This window comes from Desmodus rotundus, chromosome 8, assembly GCF_022682495.2.
Source record: "Desmodus rotundus isolate HL8 chromosome 8, HLdesRot8A.1, whole genome shotgun sequence".
In the NCBI taxonomy this organism is placed as follows: Eukaryota; Metazoa; Chordata; class Mammalia; order Chiroptera; family Phyllostomidae; genus Desmodus; species Desmodus rotundus.
The window spans coordinates 21,937,560-21,961,790 of record NC_071394.1 but is presented as its reverse complement, the minus strand read 5'-3'; the positions used below and the strand labels follow the sequence as shown (position 1 = coordinate 21,961,790).

At 38.4% G+C, this 24,231-nt stretch overlaps 1 protein-coding gene across 2 annotated transcripts in view; it reads right to left on the bottom strand.

Annotated features, from left to right (window-relative positions):
* Positions 1-2,329, bottom strand: part of ANGPT1 (angiopoietin 1) — a 243,009-nt gene extending 240,680 nt beyond the window's left edge. For both annotated transcript variants that reach the window (XM_024572233.3, XM_024572232.3), the window contains exon 1: positions 1,550-2,329. In XM_024572233.3, coding sequence (XP_024428001.1) covers positions 1,550-1,846 — 297 coding nt within the window. In that variant the 5' untranslated portion in view covers positions 1,847-2,329. The remainder of the gene's footprint in view (positions 1-1,549) is intronic.
* Positions 2,330-24,231: the final 21,902 nt, after the last annotated feature.

Genomic DNA, 24,231 nt, shown 5'->3' with positions numbered 1-24,231 from the left:
TTTGCTTACTACGGAAATAAGCTTTGCCAAAGCAAAAAGCAAATATCCTGTTATAAACAGCTGCTGTAATTAGTATCTGAAATTTAAGTTACGATTATCAAAAGACGGCAGAATTCTGTTTGCCTTCTATTCTTCCACCCCCCCCTTTTTTTACCTGTAGTCCACAATGAAAAGGTAACCACAATTTCAGGTTTGAAAACTCTAAAACTACTGAGTTTCATTTAACTTGTCAAATAAAATAACAGTGATCTTAGTTCAGTCCCTAGTGGACAAAAGTAGAATAACTATTACTTGGCATGATTCAGCAGGCGGTGGTCTAAGTGAGTGTGACCACACTGGAACAAAAAAGAGAATTTATCTTTTGCCTGTCTTTCATCTTCTTAAAAGGTTTGCTCTGTTAACCAACTAACTTAAAGAAGAGTAAACTGGTTACACCCCATCTATATGCATGCACTAAGTGGATTTTTTGCAAAGATCCCCAGGGGGTGAAGGGGAGGCTTTTCACAAATAGGGATATTTGCCCCTTTATAATAAGTGACATAGTTGAGTAAACTTGTTATCTGCTGCTTACCTGTTACACGATTAAACACAGCAAAGAGAGAATGAACTGCAGGAACCGTTTCATGTTTTAAGAGGCACATTTTCAATGAAATTTTTAAATGATCTATAGAGAAACACTGAATAAACTGTTTCATTTGACTTCTATACTTCGAGATTGCAAGCATACTCATATTAACACTCATCAGGATACCTACACTCCCACATGGCACTGTCTGTAACTGTCGTGTCCCGAGGGAAGAAAAGGCACCTCAGGGATATAGCCAAGTCTGCATGCTGCGTTCAGGCCAAATCTGCAGGTGCACGTCTCTGGGAACAGCCGCCACCAGCTCTATTCCTCCTTTCATAGTGGGCTCAAAACCTCTTCCTGATGCAGACACGTTAAAATCTGTCCTCCTGATTTCTTTTTTCTCAAGGACAGAATGTGACAGAAATCAGTCCTCCACTATTCTACTACTTGCTAAAATTTAGTTTCCTTTACAAACTTAGACAATTTTTCCAACCAAATATCGTTCTTTACACTTACTCTCATTTCATATTAACTTCACTAGACGTTGAATAATAAGTATTTGGTGATAACTTCCCAACTTGGCTGCACAAAATTTCCTGGTGTAGTAAATTTGATCCTGAATTAGCATTGTCATTATTAGTTTATGTTGCCAACTTGCTCACAATGTACATATTTTTTAAAAGTTCGGTTTTTACAGTCAGAAAACTCAAGCTAAATCTTAAATATGAGAAAAAGAGATATAAAATGTGCCGTTGCTAAGTACACAAATGGTGTGCCACCATGCCTTCATAAACTAGCAAAAACCTAAAACCCTTGGCTCATCCCTGAAGTCACAGAGAGAAAGCCCTGTTGCATTTGCAAACACTGCCCCCCTGGAGCAAAAGGTAAACACACAAATGCTCCCCTAAGGATCTCCAAGTTAGCTACAGTACAAGGACGGAAAAGGCTCCATGCAATTAGAAACCGAAAGCAATCACTTACTTTTTGCAGCCACTGAGTATAATTTTCCAGCACATGCTCCAGATGTTGAAGTTTCTGGGAAGAGAAATCCGGTTCCACGTGTGGAGCATCTCTCTGCAGAGCGTTTGTGTTGTACTGGTCTGTCCTACTCTCACGACAGTTCCCGTCGTGTTCTGGAAGAATGAACGTGTAGGCACATTGCCCATATTGAATCCGGCTATATCTTCTCCCACCGTTTTCTGGACTCCGGCGCTGGTTGCTGCACCCTACGTGAGTCAGAATGGCAGCGAGGAAAGCTAAGGAAAGGAAAACTGTCATTGTACTGCCAGCACTCTCTCTCCGTGCCTCTCGCAAAACTTGCTCCTTTCTTCTGACCTTTAAACTACTTCTTTATTTCAGGTAAAACCGCTTGTCTCTTTAACTTTCTCCTGTTCAAAGAAAGCTTTTGAAGAAGAATCACAGAAAACTAGCCATTTGTTAGCTTTGTTCTAAAATGTTAATTTTTATTTCACTGTAATGGTAGTTTCCTTAGTTAAAACTTGAGATATTTATTGCATGGTAGCTGAGATTTATTGTTTCCTCTCTGTGTAACCGTTCGGCGTGGAGCCTGCCTGAGTTAGCTGCGTGTACATATTCTAGACCCTTTCCTCTACCCTATCTGCTGCAGATCTGCTATTTTCTCCCAGACCTCAGTGAGTTTTATTAAGGTTGCACATCCAAGCCAAGCTGGAAGCAGGCAGCCTTTCACAAGATGACTTGACAGGAATGCATGAGGGTGCCCCTATGCAAGGATTGCTGATGGCTTGGAGCAGCAGGATCGTCTTACAAATTGGCTAGATGCGCATGACCTCGATCATGTATGGCCCTCCCGCCCCTTCTGCAGACAATTGTCTGGAGCCTTTAGCAGACTCATGGCAAATCAATAAATAGAGCAGTCCACCTTAATACACTTCTAGTGTGCATGCTGACCTACTAAAATCTAGCAAACTAGCTGTATGTTTTTAAAGTTTCTATTTAATTGGGGAATCCTAAGAAGAAAATTGGCATAGTATCCAGTGAATTATTTTTTATTATATTTGAATGATAAATCTGTGTAATTATTAATTTTTTAAAAATTTATTCTTGACTCTGGGGGAAAAGATAATATAAATAATTTTTAGAAGTGGTATTCTTTCATTGTATTCACTTAGACTTTTAGGAGTTGGAGAAAATTATCAGGGAGTGTCAAATCAGCAAAAACATTTCATAACTTATCACTCAAAGGAATATAGTGTATGCATATAAAGTAGAATAACATGAGTACTTTCTGAGATATGGATTTTAAATGAACTGGTTCCTGATTAGAATGTAGCCCTGTGTGTCCTCTGTACGTAAATTAAGCAACTTCCTTAGAAAAACAGTGTAGTTACAATTTAAGACAGTAGCCTGAAAATGATGAATTCCTGTGGTATATCCTACTCATGTGTTTCACAAGGACCTTTGCAGTGTGCCGGTGGCTATCTTTACTACTGGCATGGAACTTCCACAGAAATGCTCCTGAGGCTGCACAGAAAAACTATCTGAGAAGAAAACATGCATCAGGTGTGCCGATGGGCCAGGAAAAGGCTGTATGGGAGAATTCTGTTATGTAAAAAAGAAAAAGTATCAGAAAGTGATTTCCCAACTCTAGGGTGTAGACATTTGAACAGAGAGACCAGGAAAACATAAAAAACAGGTGATGAGTATAGAATTAATGTTACAGCACTGAGACCTTTACTAAGTGTGGGCAGAAAACAGGAGTTATGAGCGGGGGCTTTCTTCAAGAACTGGGAGGGATTTTAGGGAATGGAGCTTCTCAACTGCAGTCACAGTGTGAAAACAGAAGCCACAGATGTTTACTCTCATGTCCTGGAGAGGTGGAGTGGGAGGTGATGCACAGGGAAGTGGGTGAAGGACAGTAGAAGTTAGATATGGGCATGCTGGGACAAGTTAGAGGAGGGAACAAAACAAATTCCAGAAACAATGAGGGTTTGCGGGGGAGAAATAAAATATGCTGAGATTTAGCAGTCGTTTCCACACCAAAAAACCAAATTTCTGATATGACAAATATGGAAGCAAGTAATATCAAACATAGCAGTGAGATCTTTGAACCACTTTTGCCAAAAGGCTTCGAAAAGAGCCCAGTTGCACTGATTCGCAGTTGTAAAGCAGGTTCACTGATGGTACTTAGAAAAAAAAGAACTGATTAAAAGCCAGTTTATGTTGCCAAGGTGATTTAATCTTTTCTCTGTACCCAAAAAACACATAAACAAAAAAGTGACAGGTAACCCATATAATCAAGTTTAAGGGCCCACAAGGAGGAAGTGGACTGGCAAAGGACAGATTTGTCTAAGAACACTTTCCAACATTGCTTGCTTTGAAAATTATCCCTGGAAAGAACAAAGTCCAAAATCAACACCTATAAGTGCTTTGTTAAGAACTAAATACAGCCAAAGATCGGCAGAAGACACAAGGGTGAGCAGTGAGGGCTCTGTTGAAGCGCTCCTGTGTTTTTTAACAGCCAAGATTGTTAAAATCTCTTCCTGTGTGTGTTGTGTGTGTATCTGTGTGTGCTTGCTCATGTAAACTTTTCCAATCTGAAAAATAAAAAGGAATGCACAATTCCTGAGGGAAAAGTAGACAAACCAAGATAGGAAAGCCTGAGACACAAGTGAAAAAGGAGGAGGGGACATAGACACAGTGCGAGAAAGAGATAGAGATTGATTTATATCTTTCCAGAAAAACAAAGAAACATGACGCTGGAAGTATCAATCTAGAAAGAAAAAGTCTCAGGATTAATTTTAAGTAACTGGAAAACACAGCGACATGAGGAATGGATTCGTGCACTTTGGGACTCCAGCTGAGGGACGCTGGGTGCACTTGAGAATCCTAATGATACGCCACAGACCACACGCTTTCAGGGACCCGAACCTAACTATTAACAATACTGTTATTGTTGGTGGTGGTTATTCAGAAATGGTACAGTTTAGAAGACTTTAGAATCTAGGAGGTAGTATGAAGAACAGGCCACATTTTTAAAAACTTTCCTCTATGCCCCCAGTTGGTTGGAGCACCACCTTGTACACCAAAAGGTTGTGGGTTCAATCCTTGATCAGGGCACATACTTAGGTTGTGGGTTTGATCCCTGGTGAGGGCACATATGGGAGGCAGGCAATCGATGTCTGTCTGTCTGTCTATCTGTCTCTCTCAATCTCTCTCTCCCTAAAATCAATAAATACATTCTTGGGTGAGGATAAAAATATTCCTCTACCACGCTTCCAAAAACAGTAAAAAAAAAAGTTCTAAAGAACGAAATAATTCTATTCAATTGTATACTGATGGAGCTTGAGCTTGAAAGCTTTGTATCTCTGTATTTTATTTGCACTAGCAGAGCTCTGGAATCAAGGAAGTGTATGCTTTAAGATTCTCATCTCATATTTACAATAGCCCCAGCAAACAGGCTTGTCCAGAAATGTCCAGTGGGATGGGAACTTGATGGCCCTGAATCTATCCTAAGACCCAGTCTTTGTTGCTTCTTTTGTGAAGCTTTCTCCAGGCCCAATGAGTGGCTCTCTCTGATGTATTTCAATAACCGTCTCTTCCTATCTTCACAATGGCACTTCTCACACTGCTTTCTAATTATTTCTTTTTTAGTCTGTCTCCCCCTTTAGCTGTGAGTTCATAAAGTGATCTCCTCTTTTTAATTTCATTCATTTCCCAGCACTTACTTTGCACTTTGGTTGAAGGAATAAAAGAATAACTGAATGAGCTAACTGCTTTACTATCTACTACACAACTGGCCACATCTGTTGCGATATTTGGGTGAGTTTGCCTAGAGTTAGGATGAAGCCCAACTTATTCTAAAGAATGAGTCAGACACAAGAACATGTACAATAGTAATTCAGAACATTTTTAACCCTTAACAAATTAATTTCCTCATTTACCATTTATAGCACCCATAATATGTATTATTAATCCCATCTTGCAGATAAGAACTTGTAGCAGTGTTAGATTGTTCTTAACTTCAATATCTCTGGTTATATTTTGTTTGCTTTTTTCTTCTATTGATTATGTTTCAGTTAAAGGTGAGATCATATGGTATTTGTCCCTCACCGCCTGGCTTATTTCACTTAACATAATGCTCTCCAGTTCCATCCATGCTGTTGCAAAGGGTATAAGCTCCTTCTTTCTCTCTGCTGCATAGAATTCCATTGTGTAAATATACCATAGAGACATTGAAGTTAAGAACAATCTAACAATAGCCAGGGGGGAGTGGGGTGGGAACGGTGGGAGGAAGGGATTGCAGGAGCTACTGTGAAGGACGCATGGACAGGATGGGGGGGATGAAGGTGGGGGAGGGAGGTGGGTTCAGCTGGGGTGGGGTGGAGGGATGGGGAGAAAAGGCATACAACTGTAATTGAATAACAAAAAAATTTTTTTTAAAAGATTAAAAAAAAAGAACTTGTAGCACACAGAAGTTAATTGTCCAAGATTTATGATTTCTTATGTGGCAGAGTAAGAATTTGATTCTCAATCCATTTAATTCTGGGGCTCATGTTCATATCCCACTAAGCTATAATGTCCCTAACTACACCTTAGCATTAGGAAACAGAAAAAAATCATAAATTTGGGGGACAGAAACAACATGAAATCTATAAAACTAAGAGGGTTTCCTCTTCCTCCTCCTACCCAAGGCCTTCATGGATTCATGTTATGACTTTCAAAACAGAGCTAATATTAAGCAGTATGGTTGTCCCAATTGCTAAACAATATCCAATCTGATTGACTAGTTATACTGTGGGTCTGTTCTGAATGTTAGTCTTGTGCCATATCACATGTTATAGAGCTTGATTATCACCCATGATCTAAAATAAAACTAGACAACATAAAATGAAATAGAATTTATTTCTCCAGAACATCGTCAGGCATTCCCCTGGCATTCCTCTGACACCCAGTGACGGTAAAAGCGGGGGGAAGGCACTCTCCTCCCCTGCATACAGAACGCCACGTTGTTCAGCACATATTCTATGGCTCCACTCTGGCACTTGCAGGGACCAAAAATATTAGCAGGGCCAGGGTCTTGGCAGCTGTGTGTAAAAGGAGGGCACATGGCTGTGATCCCTAAAGGCAGAGCCAAGATCCCTTCACTCAACTATATGGGCAACACAGGTATGCACAGCACATGGAAAAACCGTTGAGAGCTAAAAGAGAAGAGAAGATGGAGGCTATTGCCTGACAGCACTTTATGAGCACATGAGAAATATCTGCTGGGAACTCCCAAACCAATTAGGAAGACCTGGAGAAGGGCCGTCGACACTGCAGTGGGAGAGAGTGGGCAAGACACTCCCGCGTGCGGAGACATGTAGGTAGGTGACAAAAATAAAAAATTATAATATTCCCTTGTTTCCTGATGAGAGGAACTCCTGGTAATTGGTGGGTGACTTGCTTGCTAAGTCAGTTATTGTAGCTGTGTAAGTTGGAAAGAGCTGAGACAGAACTCACTTGGTTTACCTAACAAAGAAGTGAAGGGACTCAAAGAAAGACCTGGAAATGGAGGACTAGAGCTAGAGAGGTGTAGAGAGGAGTCAAAAGAGGCAGGAGTCCGGGGCAAGTGGCTCAATTGGTCCGAGTGCCGTCCCTTACACCAAAAGGTGGCAGGCTTGGTCCCTGGCCAGAGCGAGTTTCTCACATCAATGTCTGTCTGTCTCTTTCTCCCTCACCCACCCCTGTTCCTCTCTGTCTAAAAGTGATTTTAAAAAATGTCCTCAGGTGTGGCTAAAAAATATTTTTAATATAAATAAATAAAATAAAAGAGACAGGAAAATTGTGGCTGTGTGGCTGGCTATAAGAAACTTGGGAAGACATATAAAGTATGGAGGTTTGGAATGACATGGTGTTTCCTGTGAGATAAAACCCCTCTTATTTTTTTTAGTAAAACATACGCTTTGAGGTAAGTAACTTCTTTCATGTAAATGAGAAGAATGGTTGCTCCTTGCTCCAAACAGGGGGCAGTTAACACCTGGGTTAAGCAGACTGTTGATGTGAATGTAATAAAGTCATTTATTTCACCTTAGTGTTTCACACTAGATTGGAGCCTCTCTTGGGCTGAGACTGGGTCTATCACTCTACCCCTTTTTCTGGCAACACAGGGATCAAATGATAAATATTCGTGACCCAGCTGACTGTCTGGCAGACTCATTCACTTTAATTATTGACGATGAGATTTGAAGACACAGAAGCATCACACTCCCTTGGAGGTGTTCATGGGTCAATACTACTTAGCCCCCAAGACCTCCCATTCTGGAGAGTCACATAAGAGACTCAGAGATCACAGATGCCAAAGCAAATCCCAGAAGTGATAGTGGTGTGGTATCTAACATTTCCAACTACCCAGAGACATTGCCATGATTGAAGAACCATTTAAGAAACATCACAGAAATACTTCCAGTGTGAGATTTACTTGTCAATTCTGCAACATAGATATAAGCTCTACAAGTGCCCAGATGAGAAACAAAAACAAACAGCTGGAGACTACCAAGTAGAAATACTGATGCCAACATTCCCCTCATACCAGGATAAAGGAAGATTTCCACTGGAGACCCAGTGAGATGAGATTTTATTACAGGAAAAAGCACACAGACCAGTTTGCATTCACTAAGTGTCTCTCCTTTTACCTACAGACACTCTGATTCCTCAGAGAAAAATGCAAAGGTCTCTTCATCTCAACTTTTCCAGCTTTGGAAAGAACATGTATTCGAAAAGAATGGCTGAAATCAACACATAACTAATTATGTGCACAATGGCACTTGGGTGGTGGCTAATCATTGTAGCCAAGCTGATATCCGCCCTTGATTAAGCAGTGACCCAAAGATACAGGACTTTTTGTGGCTTTGTGTTTGTTACTAGAGAGTTATGATGCTCTGTTCATCAAAGGTGTAAAAAAAGGATCACTCACCAGTATTGCAAAGTTAGATGACAATATGGAAATAAGATCCCCAAATTTTTCTAAAATCTATCATTCTTTCTTTTTTAGTCTTATTTGCATCTGTTAATCTAACCTTGCTGTCCCTTCTCCTTCTTGCCAGGTTGGGTAAACTGTCTTAAAGTGGTAGGAGACAGATTACTTCATTTTTATTTTTGTTTACTACTTGTTATTGTATTAAACAAGATTGGATTACATTGAACAACACATTTAATTATTCTAAGGTCAATTTCTTCATCCATAAGAGGAGGATGATGACAGTGCCTTTTTGTAAGGGTGATTATGAAGGTTAAATAAGATACTGGATGTAAAGCACTGAGCACAGCGTCTAGAGCATATCAAGGGTGCTAAACACCAGCTCTTGTTTCTAAATGTGAGTCCTCTTTCTTGTACTCAAAAATTGTCCTACTTTTCAAGTTATTAAATTAAGCTTTGATATGTTCAAAGTTTATGTTCACCTAACTCAATTTGTTATCATTTTTTCCTCTTGTTTAAAATCACTTCTGAACTTCTTAAAAATCACAATATTTGAAAAGCACATTTTAACACAGGCAGGTGACCCTGTTAGTTCACACAATGATAGTTCACACAAACAGCTCTGGTCCCCCTGAGGACAGGGACTCCAATGTTCTTCCTCACTGCTGCATCCCCAGCAGGCACTGGAACAGTGAGTGCCTGACACATAATAGGTGCTCAATAAATAATATGCTGAAGGAATGAAAGAAATTGGAAACAATTTAGAAGGAATGTACTACTCCACAGAAACATTTAGTGGGGAAGACAGACATATAAACCAATCACACTTGCTAGTTTAATGAGAATTTTATTCCCTGAAAACCATGGAGCAATGTGGATGCCATTTATGGCTTGTCATCATGACTTGCTATCTGAGTCATTTCCGGCCAATTCAACTGAATGACCTTATTTTCAAGAGGTTCTTTTATGACTAGACTTGTGGCATATATCGCCCCATTCTGTTTCCTGGGATGGGGAGATAGAGTGGCAAGTGTTTGCCTCTGATAAAATGAAAAAGAATTGAAGCATTCTACCATTAATCTCATAAGAAATATATAGCTTGACATGACTTGTACATTAAGCAAAGGAGACCTTATTTTATTTATTTTTTTTCTCCAAAATGAATTTTGTTTCCCCTCAGGCTGTAATCAGATTAGGAATTTGGCAATTAAGTTAGAAAATAAATTCTACTAGTATATAAAACATGTGAAAATATAATGGCTTTAACCAGGCCCTTAGTTCATAAATTGACAGGCAACAACCAGTCATTTTAATGGTTACCTTAAAGTATCCATTGTAAGTCTGAAAAGTTTATACTTTTTTTTTCACAAAATATGTGTTTTGGTTCTTTTTCTCTTTGTCTTATAAAAATCATTAAAGGGGAGAACTGTGACAAGTAAAGAAAGGCTAAGATAGAAGATAACGATAAATGACTAAAATGTTGAAAAAGACCGTCATAGCCATTTCATTCTCTATGGTTAAATGTTCCTTCTACTTGGGATATAGTATACAGATAGCTCCAGAGGTACCAAGAAGCCTGCATAATTTGCAAATGTTTCCCCAAAATTTCTATCATGTTTATCTTCAACATATTTACCAAAACTATACATATACTTCTTGTACTAACATTTACCCACAAGATTCCTTAACTCAAATGTTAACCTTTCTACATGTCTCAGATTTACCTTACACAAGAGTATCAGGGAAGCCAAGCACTTGTGCTTTTTCCTAATGCACATTAAAACAAATACAGGGTATTAAGGTGAATTCTGTCCACACGCCACCCACCAAAAACTTCATATCCTCAGTGCAATGTGTATCACACTTTGGGAAACATGAGCTAGTGCTATCAACACTAGAGTCATCTCCTCTTGCAAAATAAATAAAACAATACTTCCTGCCAACATCTGTGGAAAAGACTGTTGTGGCTGAAGTTCCTCAAGATAAGTTTGCATCATGTCCTAAGTGTTTGGGGATTGTTTCCACTCTGTAGTCAAATTAGAAATACAAAAAAAAAAAAATGCTTCTGAAGCAGAGGCTTCTACACTTACACTGCCAGAGAGTACTTGAAGGATTCCCCTACATCCTAACTAGGGAAGCGATGGTGTGGAATTGGCAGCAGCTCTATTTCAATGCGGTCCACTGACAGGAATGTCCATCTGAAGGATGGAAATTGAAACTAAAGATTGACCAGGAATTTCAGCAGCAATTTTCTTGATTCTGGAAATGGGAAGAGTAGTGAAGTATTTAGTGTCTGAAGAGTAAAGCTTCACTTCTTTTTTAGTTTTGCATTTGGAAGAGTGATAGGGAAATAGTAAATTTCTTCTCAAGAGTTGCATTCCTCTTGGAGAATCTACATTCCTTCTTCACATCCCTCAAAGAGCCATAAAAGCACATCAGTTCAAAAAAGTGGAATGGAGAGTTAATATTTAAAGGAAGAGTTAGGAATCAATTACCCTCGGTTTAATAACAGCTAACACTTATTGAGTACCTATGATGTTCAGGACTGTGCTAATCACTGCACCTGCATTATCTGTTCTGTTACTATCACAACAGTACAATATATAAGAACTATTATTGCCATCACTTTGCAGAGGAAAAAAAAAAAACTTAGAGAAGTTTAAGGCAGGACATAAACCAGAGTGTACTGACCCCAGAATTGAAGCTTTTAACCATTACATATATACAAAGCCTCAGGAAGTCCTTTGAAAGCACCTGCTCATTTAGATTCACAAATTATTGTACTGATATCGGCATACCTTTCCTTATATGTTAAACCAATAAAAAATACAGAACTTGATAGCCAATTAGACAAAAGAAAAGTTGCAAATGGGAGCTATCAAGAAAAGTTAACAATCATGGTATATTTACTATATGAGAATTACTTTATATACATTATCAAATTAGACCCTTAAAACAATCATACCCATTTCACAGAAGAAGAAACTAGAGTTTTAGAAAATAAGGAACTTGATCAGATTATACAGAAGAATTATACAGATTTAACCAAGCTGTCTGTCTTTAGGGCCTGATCATCTTAATTAATATGCTAAAGAAAATGTTCTAAAATAGGTGAAAAAATCATTTTCAAGTTGTCTATTGAAGGACTTTAGTCAGCCATATTCCCCTCCTCCATGAGTGGAAAGCGTACGTAGAGGTAAAAGATCAGGGTGGGCCTCGGTGGCCAGTTTAACAATGTTGTTTTTTATTCTGAGATGGGAAGCCATTATGAATTTTTGAACAGAGAAATGTGATCTGTCTTGTATCTTAAAGGCGTAGTTTCTCTGTAGAAGATCAAGGACAAAAGCCTAGATCCCAATGAGGAAGCTCTCTCAATGACCCAGGTGATGGTGGCTTCAGTGAAGGCAGTGACTGTGGAGATGAGATATAATCAAGTAAATAATTTGAAGGTGAGCCCAAAAGTATTTTCTGGTGGCTTGCATGCCAGGTGGGAGAGATGTCTCAAGGTTCTGACCTAAGGAAATGGAAAGCTGAGTTCTAATAACTGAAAGGGAGATGGCTGTGAAGAGAGAAAGAATAAGAGCTTAGTTTCAGACATGTTACCTTTGAAATACTTATTGAAGAGACAGCTAATAAGCAGTTGGATATATGACTCTAGCAGTAGGGGAAATGCTCATAATGGCGATATATGTCTGGATATCATCAGGGAGTATTTAAATGGTATTTAGTTGCCATGAGAATAGAGGCAATCACCAAGGGAATAAGAGTACATAAGGAAGAAAAAGGGTCTAACTTTTGGACTCTGAAGGGCTCTAGTGTTAAGTGATGAGGAATATAGGAAATCAGCAAAGGAGCCTGAAGAGAAATAATCAATCAGATAAGAAAATAACTGGAAGGTGTCTTAGGAACCAAGCAAGCTGTATGTTTCAAGGAGGAAGGCGATCATTTAGGACAACATAGTTCTTATGCCGAGGAGGACTGGGCTTCCTCCAGTTAAGATGACAGAGTAGGTAAACATGGTGCTTGCCTCCTTACACACCCACATGAGAATTACAACTAAACTATAGAACGATAATCCTTGAGAGCCATCTGAAGACCAGCTGCACAAAACTCTTATAAGTAAGGATATTTAAAAAAATAAAAAACACACACATCAAAACTGATAAAAGGGGCAGAGACACAAAGTGGGCCCCAGAACCAACACACCTGGTAGCTGGCTTCAGACCACACCAGGGCACCCCCAATAAGCACCACAAATGACACACCCAAAGGATGGACTCAGCAGGCTCCAGAGCCCTGCTAAAACAAATCCCGTTCTGAGGGGTCAGCCACCTCACAACATTAAGCATAACAGCACTCACATCATGGGGGTACCAAAAAGAGGAGAGAGAGAGAGAGAGAGCAAGAGATTGAAAACCTGTTTGAAGAAATAATGGCTGAAAACTTATCTAAACTGGTGAAGGAACTAGATATATAAGTCAAGAAAGCGCAGAATCCCAAATAAGATGAGCCCAAAGAAGGCTATACCAAGATACAACATAATTTAAATGGCAGAGATAAAAGACAAAGAAAGAATCTTAAGCCCTGGCTGGTGTAGCTCAGTGGATTGAGCACGGGCCTGTGAACCAAAGGGTCACCAGTTCAATTCCCAGTCAGGCCCATGCCTGGGTTGCAGGCCAGGTCCCCAGATGGGGTGCATGAGAGGCAACCACACATTGATGTTTCTCTCCCTCTCTTTCTCCTTCCCTTCTCTTCTCTTCTCCCTAAAAATAAATAAATAAAATCTTTAAAAAAAAAGAATCTTAAAAGAAGCAAGAGACAGTTAGTTACCTACAAGGAAGCTCCCATAAAACTGTCAGCTGATTTATCAACAGAAACTTTGCAGCCCAGAAGGGATTGGCACACAATATTCAAAGTGATGAAAAGCAAAAACTTACAACCAAGATTACCCAGCAAGCCTATCACATGGAATCAAATGAAAGATAAAGAGCTCCTCAGACAATAAAAAGCTGAAGGAGCTCATCACCACCAAACCAGTATTACAAAAAATTTTAAAGAGACCTCTTTAATAACAAGAAGAAAAATATTGAAAATATGAATAAGAAAATATCTCAAAGGACAAAATCCTTACTAACAAAGGCAAACACATAATAAAAGCAGTAGGTCAACCAACACTAGAGCTAGTACAAAATTAAAAGGCAAAAGAATGAATATCATGTGTAATTACAACAGTAAATTAGGGATACACACAAATACACATAAAAGAAGTAAAAAAAATAATGACAAAAACATAAATATGGAGAGGGTATGTAAAAATGGTAGTGATTTTAGAATGTGTTTGAATTTAAGTGACCATCAACTTAAAATAGACTGCTATAAACATAGCTTGGTATACATGAAGCACATGATAACCACAAACCAAAAATCTAAAAGAGATATACAAGAAGTAAAGAGAAAGGAATCCAAACACGGCACTATAGAATGTCATCGACATACAAGAGAAGAGAGCAAGAGAATAAGAAAGGAAGAGAGAAGAACTACAAAAGCAATCAGAAAATAATAATAAAATGGCAATAATCACTTACCTATCAATAATTATTTTAAATGTAAATGGATTAAATGCCACAATCCAAAGACACATGGATATATATAATGAAATATCACTAAGCCATAAAAAAGAATGACTCTTACTGTTTGTGATATCATGGACCTAGAGGGTCTTATGCTAAGTGAAAAGTAAGAGAAAGACAAATACCATACGATTCCACTTACATGTGGAATCTAAAAAACAAAATAAATGAACAAACAAAACAGAAATAAACTCATGCAAAGAAAAAAATGATGACTGCCAGATAGGCAAGGGGTTAGGCTATGGGTGAAAAATGTGAAGGGATTAAGAAGTACAAATTAGTGGTTACAAAATAGTCACTGGGATGAAAAGTAGAGCCTAGGAAATACAGTCAATAACATTATAATAACTATGTACAATGTCAGGTGGGTGCAAAATTTATGGGGGGATCACAATGTAAGTCATATAAATGTCTAACACTCTGCTTTACACCCCAAACTATTACAACTGGATTTTTTAAAAATTTAAGTAATAACAGAAGTGAGAATTAACCAATGGTTTAAGCAACATGGAGGTTGTAAATGCCTTGAAAGGAACAGTGAGATGCTGATCCTGATCGGAGTTGGTTAAAGAAAAGACTGAAAGATTAGGAATTGGCATCAGCCAATGACGATGACCTTCTCAAGGAGTTTGCTGTAAATAGTAACATCAGTCTCAAAGAAGGAGGCACTGAGAAAAACATATGAAAAGGTTTTGCACTGCATTTTCTGCTAACGTTAAGGGAAAATGAGGACATAAGATCTAAACCCCCAATTCTGGTGTGAAATATGTTAAGCTGGAAATATTGATTTTATAGATATTGGCTTTGGTCTTATTTTTATACTTTGTTATGCCGGTGGAGTTACTGATGCACTATCTTTGACTTCCCAATAAAGTATCCTAAAGTCTCTTGCACAAATAAGCAAGCTTTACTCTAAGAAGTATTGCTGCCAGAAAATATGTCTATCTAAAGACATATGACTGCAATATTACCCTTTTACTTGGCTTGATAAGGTTTTTGAAGTGAATTACCTTTTTATGGCAAAACCTGGTAGTTTCCTTTGAAAGGGAGCAATGTCTTACAACAGGAGATTGATGCTTAGAGATATATAATATGTTCTTCATTCCATTTTTTTTACCCCTTAAGCATTATAAATTTTTCTCCCTTTGGCCCTTGTAAAGAAGACCTCTTTAAGAGGTATAAGTGACTTGGCAACACATCTTTAGAAATAAAAGAAAAACCTATTTTGGGGGGAATTTCTAGCAATAATATTTAGAAAATTATTTTTCTTCTGGGCTTATTCTTGGCTTTCCCTAACATTATTTTCTTTATAGGGGAGATAATCACATATCCTTCCCAACCTTTTCATTCAAATCTGGCATAAAAAGCTATTGATGGGTAAGTCAAAGCTTATTTTCCTGAAGAAGCATGATGAAAGGGAAACCTAATTAGACTTGGTATTTTAGAAAATATGGCTTAAAACAATATTTCTAAATACCTAGACAAATTTAGTATATGACCAAAGTAACATCTCACATGAGTGGGCAAAGGATTTTTAAAACAATAAATGATGTTAGTACAACTGGAGAACCATCTGAAAGAAGACAAAGTTGGCATCCTACTTCACATTATACACAAAGACAAACTCCATGCCAATTTACGTTTTATATTAAAAAATAATCATTAGATAAAAACATATGCTTAGGTTAAGGCCTTTCTAACTTCAAATCTGGAATCTGTTTTTTTATTTGATCATTTTGACTACCAAAACTATTAAAAGTCTGAATACCAATTTATAAAGAAACTTAATGAACAAAACCAAATGACAGAGAACAAATTAATTATAATTTATAGCTTATAAGAAAAATACCAATTAAAACTACACCAAGCAATCAGTCTAAACAACCATGTTGGCAAGAATTCAAATGTTACACAATACTAATTTGTTGGCAAGTTTATGGGGAAACTGACAGTCTTATACATTACAGACAAAAATAGGACAACTCCTATGAAGAGAAATCTGGCAATTTTTATTTAATTATAAATGCATTTATCCTTTGACCCAGAATTTTGCTTTGGTGAACTATCCTACAGAAGCATATGCCTGAAAAGTTCAACTGCTTACTAAAACCTGGTTTGTAACACCAATAAAACCAAGTGTCATCACCCTTAAACTTGTAGTATATATTGTGGAACATCCACCCAGGAGAGTACTATGCAGCCATGAAAAGCAAGGAGTAAACTAGACACAGAAAGAGCTCCAGGATATATTACTCTGTTGTTTTTAAGTCATAAAATAGGATAAACAGTATGATATTGTTTGTTTATAAAACGAGGTGAGTAAAGTAGACAGGGACAGGGGTAGGAGAGGAATTTCTTAATCCTGTTACAGTTGGACTTTTGAATCATATGACTGTATAAACAATCCGAACCCAAAAATAAATTTAATAAAATAAAAACAAAAAAAAAGAACTGGACTTAAATCCTGATTCATTTACAGATTACATAAACTTGAATAGTAATTTAACCACCCTGATCTTGGTTTCTTAGTCTATGAATTTAGAAAAACAAATCTTGCTTATCTCGTACTTTTCTTTATAATAAATGAAGCAAAACACATGAAAATCCTCTTCAACCATGAAATGGCATGAAATAAAGACATCTTTTATTTTTAGTTTCCTTAAAATGACTTGCTGGCACGTACAAAGTAGTCAGAATCTAATCAGGTAAGTACATGAACAGGGAAACCTCTAAGATTCAGTGGAAATTCTTTACTCATTCTTCTCATTCTTCATTAATTCTTCATTCATTCTCCTCAAATTCTGTTTTACCCATACAAGCTTTTCTACAAGACTGGTTATAGTTAGAGAAGAGAGAGGGGGAATGTACGAGTTGAATCACTGGAACGACAGCTCCTCCAAGTTCTTCCCTCTGAGGTGACCCTCAGCTGCCACCCTTCTCCTAGTGGCCAGGTGGTATGGGACACCTTTGGTCTTCTGTCCTGTTGCTACTCAGAGAATCCTCTGACACCCACCGTAGCAACAGATTCTTATTTCTGTCTACTACTTTAGCCATCTTTGCTGTCCCCTCTTTCCACCAAATCTGCTACTCCTGAGGCTCCCGCCTCTGAGGAAGGCAGCCAGGTACAGGGGTCAGGAATGAGTCATGGGAACAGCTCCTGGGTTTCACCTCCCACACACTGCAGCTTCTCATGCTTCCCCTGGTCCCCCTTGTGTGGAGTGGAGACTCCTCCTAAGAAGCTAGGACTAGTAGGCTCCAGGTAGCCCTGTGATTATGTCTTGCCATAGCCTGAATAGTGTGGGTTTTTTTCTTCATATCTCCTGCCCTTGTTCTTACAAGGGAACTGCACTTCCTAAAAGGAAGCAATTTCTATCATTCCCCTTCCCTCATCTTTGGTTAGCAGTGAGGGGGTTTGGCACCTTCTTATCATCCTCCCCAACCCCACTTCCTCCCTGTCCTTTCACCTGTGGGCAGTTTGATTTCCCTGAAGTTGGACCCATGCCTCCCTGTTCTCCCCTCAATTATCACCAGCCTATGGGATTTTCTCTACAGACACAGCTCTCAATTCTGGCCAGTTCTTCATTTAAAAAGAATAATTGTGGGGCAGTTACAAGCACTGAAAACCTTTCCTGAGTTCACTGCTAAGAAAAATTAAACTTTAGAACAGTAATCCCCAGCCTTGGTTGAGGAGTATCAGATTTTCCAAAAGACTATGACCCCAAATTTACCAAAATTCCCCCTAAAATATTTTTAAAGTTAATTAATTTTAAGTATGTCTGTCATATGACACTCTGAGACCAACTAAAAGCAAAGTGGCAAGGCCCCCAAATCCCAGCATATATATTATTACATAACCTGCCCAGGCTGCGAGGTCAGTCAGAAAGGATTAAGAATGTTCATAAAAATTTTTAAATCTCAAATCAAGAAAATTAAGTTTTTAACATCAAAATTATTTGAGCCAATCTTTAAAGGGAAAGATCATAAAAACCATAAGGTAAACAGACTTCTAACCAGAATTTAAAGAGATATATACACTGCTGTGGTGAATTCTGTATTTAAAAAGAGGAAAAGCCTAGATGTGCACCTGACCAGACTGGACAGGCCATGGGAACACAAAGCATGCATCTCTAGTACCAATGGAATAGACTATGAATAGGGGTGCCATGCTCAGTTATACTTCAGAATTCAGAAAAGCACAGCCACCTGCTGAACTATGTTTTGTTCATCTAGAGTTCAAACCTGGTAGAAATGGCATCTGTTTCTCATGCATATGCAAAGTCTGCACTAGGAACTGAGACCCAAGAATTACTGTGGTTTCACTACAAAGTTTCAATGACTTCCATAGAACATTTCTAGATTACACTGCAAATTGTTATAAACACTTCCTTATGCCTCCGTCTTCCACTCAGCTGAAAAGATCTCTTTTTTCTTGCTGATCTTGAGCCGTTGCTGAAGTGTTACACCTATCTGTTCTTGTACTTCTTGGATGCCATGTCCTGTAACCTTGAGCTGTGACCTCAGCGTGACAGCTGTGCCGATGGTTTTGGCTGAGGCTGCTGCATTCACTCACTGAAAGAGGCATACTCTTTGGCTCTTCACACTTACTGTATATGCCTGCTGCTCCTGGCTGCCCGCCTCCTGACAGGTTGCTCTGTCAGCCTTACTAGGTAAAAGGTCCTAACGGAGGCCGGTTCTGCATAGGCGGGCTGCACAATGTTACTGACATCTCCTCCGCAAGAAGGCAGATACGACCGCCCTGAACCTCCAAACTTCATGCTTACCACCCCAAAATGGATCCGTTTTCACAAATGTCCATGGCACAGTGAGCATAATTAAATTCGCATGATTGCAAGTGAATTAGGAACACAAGAATACAAGTTAGGGCTTCTTACACAATTTGTCTAAGATTCAGATAGTCATTATATAAAAAAATAAAATATTCTGAATATTTCAATATTATTTAAACATGGGAAATTTTAAAAGATCATAAAATTCTGATGCCGAATAATTTTTAAAAACCCTTTTTATTTTGCAAATAAGAAAACTGTAACTCAAACTATTTGTCTAAGGTTACGATGGCTTTCAACTAGAAGCTGGTTGACACCTTCCCATAATATTTTCACCACGCTTTCATAATTTGGATCCTGGAAGATAAGCTCCAAATCAGGAATTCAGTATCCAAGTGCTAAAACCAAATTTTATTTTTCACTGTTAATTTTTTTTGTCTTCTCTTTCTTCACATTCTTACCTCTCATTAAAAAATAGCTTCCAATCCCATGGTAGGGTTATTTGACACATGCAAGGGAGTTAGAGATCTTCAAGATAAATTCCTACATGGCAAACCAAGTAAAACATGACTATAAATAATCATAGCCATAAAAACCAGCATACTTGATCAGGGCCTGAGAGCAACCAGAGCAGTAAAAAGAAATTAGGCAGAAGATCGGTATGACGCTAGGCAAAGGAAAAAGACAGTACGACCTGTTATTCTATTCGTGGCCCTCTATATCTGGGGCATGCGTGTGAAGGTGGGGCAAAGTAGTCTGTGATGTGGAGGATGGTGGCTCTATTTTCAGCCATCAGTACCGTTTCTCACCTGAATGATTTGATGCCTGCTGGAGGACATAAACAGACTCGGTCTGTGGTCCTAGAGACCTGGGTTGAAATCCCTATTCTGACACTTAGCTGTTGTATGCTTTTCAGAAGGCATTTAGTGGCTTCAAACTTGGGATTTTTCCTTGGTTGACAGGAAAGTAATCATGTCTCCCTCTCTCAGCTCATAGTGAGGTTGAAATTAGATAGTGTAAGCAGAACACTTGGTATTCAGAGGCCCAATTAGTGCAGTCTTCATTTGTTTTTTTATAAAGTAAGACTGCATTAATAAATAGGAGGGAAATTGTGAACAGTAAGGAGCAAATAGAATTGTTGGTTTTGTTTCTTTGCAGACCAGTGATGTTAAAAATCCCTTTCCAAGAATACTATGAATTCCTCTGAAATCCAGGTGGAATTCTTCTTAATGCTATCTGAAAGTTCACTGGGTTTGAGAAACACTACTTGGAGATGCTGTTTGATACAAAAGCCTGGTGAAACATTTTCTTGGTGTGGTTCACTCCTGATGCCCTGAGATTTATTTTTTCCTCTGTTCCTCTTCCCTTTTTTCTGTCTTTGTTTTTCTTCTTCCTGGTACTGCCCCTGATAACTCCCTGAGCAAAAGTCCAGTTTTTCATCTTACTACTATGTGCCCTCCTACAACAGGGTTAGTAAGAGCTGAAAAGGGTGAGGCATAAATGGAGGAGAAAACAAAACCCTCACACACTCCCATTCTCCCCAGACCCAAAAAGTACCCTTCAGTAACCTCTGTCACAACCTTGCTTTCCTTTCTGGTTCAGTTTGCTCATCTGTTTAGGGCAAGGGTGAAAGGTTACTGGGCAGAGCCACACTAATTACACTAGGAAATCTCCCAGTAATGCAAGGACAACGGGGAAAACCAAGCAAGAAGAAATAGAAGCACAAAGGAGAAACTGTTGCCAAAAATTATTATTGAATCCCTTTGGATTTATTTAGAGCATATTGCTCTGCATATAAATACAAAACCAAACAAATCTCTAAGCCAGCCTGTTTGGACCAATTTGACATTTCACTGGAAACTAAAGCTGTGCCTCTGTGATGCCAAAATATCTGGATGAAAAGTGAAAAACTGTGTCAATAAACAAATATCTGTTAAGCCTATTAGCCAAGCCCAGCCTAGGGCTCATGCAGTGATGAGAGGATAAGAGAACACCAACAGGACCATCTCTTCAAGGGGCTTGCAACATGGCAGCAGACAACAAGAACAACCTGGCTAAGAGGAAGAGAGCATTCTGGATATGGACACAGCGTGGCCTACGATGCCAGTGCTGGAACAGCGCAGCATACAAAATGCAGGGGAAATATCCCCACCCTGTCTAAATGAATGTGTAGGACACCTAGGTCTGGCTGTCTAGATTTAGATCGATGAAACATTATAATTACTATATTTCTTTAATTCACAGATGTTAAGGTCATCCAAACAGGGTGCCAAAGTATTTGTCTTATCTTTGGAGGAGTTTTCAGTCCAGGATCTTCATCCCAGGAGTGGATCCTCATTGTTCATGGGGATAATTGAAACTCAAACTTTAGGGAATTCAAAAGAAGAGTGACTACTATTGATGTCTAGTTTGTCCTACCAGGATTTCTTCCCATTTGCTCTCTAATCTCTTTTGTTCTTCCTGTTTTATAGCCTCTTGCAATGGTACTCAGCATATACTTTTCTCCCCGCTTTTCACTGAAACCAATATATTTGTTTGTATGGGACAACATGGAAGAATAATCATGGCATGATTCCATTTAAATGAGGTATCTAAAATAGTCTGACTCATAAAATCAGAGACTAGAATGGTGGTTGGCAAGGGCTGGGGAAGGAGGAAAGTGGTTTCTAATCAACAGGCATAAAGTCGCAATTGTGCAAGATGAATATGTTCTAGTGATTTGTTGTTCAACATTGTCCCCATAATTAACGGAACTGTATTGTACACTTAACAGTTTGTTACAAAGGTAAGTCTCGTGTTCAGTGTTCTTACCACAGTGAAATAACATTAAAAAATCAAAATCAAAATAATTAAAAACACAAACCCGGAGGCTTGTGCTAATAACCACACAGCACCTCACACACGAGGCCACACACTCTTTGGTGGTGATCCAATATCCTAGGCACTGGTCTCAGCCCAGCAGAAGCTATGTAAGAGAGAGAGAATTCTGAAGATACCTGATCATTGCTGAAGACACCCATGAGTTTATTAAAAGAGTCCAAAATTAGAATCCAAGAATCATAGTCATTTCTTATTTAAGCAAGGTATCTCAAAAACAAAATAGTCATATTACTTCCACCTTTAAACATGTTGACTGCTAATAGTTCTATGTGCGTAATGTGTCCAGCTATGAACGGCCATGACTATTATAGGCAGTAAATCTAGGTTTACTTTGAGCTATGTTAAAAATACATAAGAGCTGTGGGTGACATGGGTAATAGTGGGCTGTTGATAGAAATAAAGAAGTTCAGTTAATCCTGACCTTAGACCATTTAAGCACATTACAGAATATATCTTCCCAGCTATCCTGCAACTTAGTTTGGTATTAATTCTTCTGCCGAGGTAGTCATTGTTACATAAATAAATATTTGGCAGTATAAATTGTCATACTGGTAAAAGTATGGTTGCATTCTCCAGCCTTCATTTCTCTTTTACAAGCTTCTCTTCCATTCTGCTGTCTCGTAATTCAGGTTCATCTTTGTCCTGAACTTCTTGCATGTTGTACAGTTTTCTTGGTGGCTCTAGACAATTTGCCAATGTACAATTAACCAAAAGGTCATTTCCTAAATGACTAATTCACTGAAAGCAATTCCCTAAAAAAGATGGCTTTTTGCAAATTGCTTTTTTGGTAAATTGGTCCCTGTTCCTCCATGGATGAGTGACCTTATCTACTCACAGGGATTGAACTGTATACCTATGTCTCTCACATCCATATCATTTAAATATTCAACTTGTATGCTCCCTTGACCTGTTAAATTTGTATGTCAAAAGTTCCATTCACAGTTCTCTTAGTTCCAAATTGTCCCACCAGTGTTTCAGATCTCAATAAAAAGCAACACTTGCCATCCACTTCCCCAAGATAGGAACCCGAGTCATCATGGATGGGTTCCCTCATCCTCTCCTCACCCTCCATATGCAATCAATTGTGTACTCCTGCTGAGTTTAACCTCCTAATTAAACAGAAGAATGAAATCATCAGATCTGTGTTTCCCATCGAATCCTAAGTGCTTCTCATTCAATCACCTTCTCTTCATCATTGTTGTCTACTGATGAAGGTCGGGTCTACCCATCTGTCTTTAGGCCATTCCAGGACTATTACCATGAGATCATAATAATTCTTCCTCCACCTAATTTTTCCCCTTCAGATTTCTCCTTTACTTTGCTACTAGAATAAACCACACTCCTGCATTTAGAATTATTTATAAACTCCCTGTTGTCTATAGCAGTGACTTCCACAAGTGTGTTCCATGAAACACACATCCTGCAAGATGGTCTGTGTTCAAATACATTCAGAAAATGCTGCAAATCTTGCAAGATGAAACATGAATATTACAGGATGATCTGTGTTCAAATAAGTATAGAAAATGCTGCATGCTGTATCTTCCTCTTGCTATCACAAAGGCCATTAATATAATAAAAGCCCTGGAAACAACTTGAAGAAATGCGTAACATTGTCTAACCCAGCATTTCCCACAAGCATTTGACTCATAATCTCTTCTCTTCCACTAACAGCCATTAACAAGCAGGGGAACACACCTTGAAAATGCTAGCATGTTGTGATTTGATCATGCTAAGGAAGTAAATAGCTTGACCCAGTCCAGTGCCACTGTCTTATTTTGTTCTTTCCACTGCACAGTTAACGTTTTGGGAAGCCTGTGTGACGTGCAGTTCTTCACAAGCAGCATGTTCTTTCCCATGTGTATGGCGTGTTGCTACCTTGACCTGAAATGCCCTATTCTAAACCCACCACCCACTTCCACCTTCTGATTAATTCCTGTTTGTCTTTAAAAACATCACAAGTTTCATCTCTTCTAGAAAATTTTATTGACCTTTCTGACCTACTTTTTGTTTCCCTCATAAAGTCTTTCTACTCATCATGACACTTACCATCTTTTAATAAAACTAGCTTTATTTCTCCCATTTATGCAATCTCCTCAGAAACCAAATCATTAATACAAGAAATGGCTGTTGAACTGAAATAAACCAGCCCATGATGAATAGATGATAATGTAGTAGTTTTAAAGAATGTATAAAATACCATAATCCCTTAATATTTCAAAAATATATTTAATTTGTTTTTTTTAGAAAAGCACTTTATAGCATGTAACTTATTTCTTTTATGTCAATTGTTTGTTAATGTTGTTAATGATTTATAATGAAATTTTCCTTCTCACTTACATTTGCATGTTTCAATCACTTTATATCAGGATTCAAATGCTTTTTTCTTTACCAAGAATGAGGAAGAAAAAGTGCTGAAAATATTCACTATGC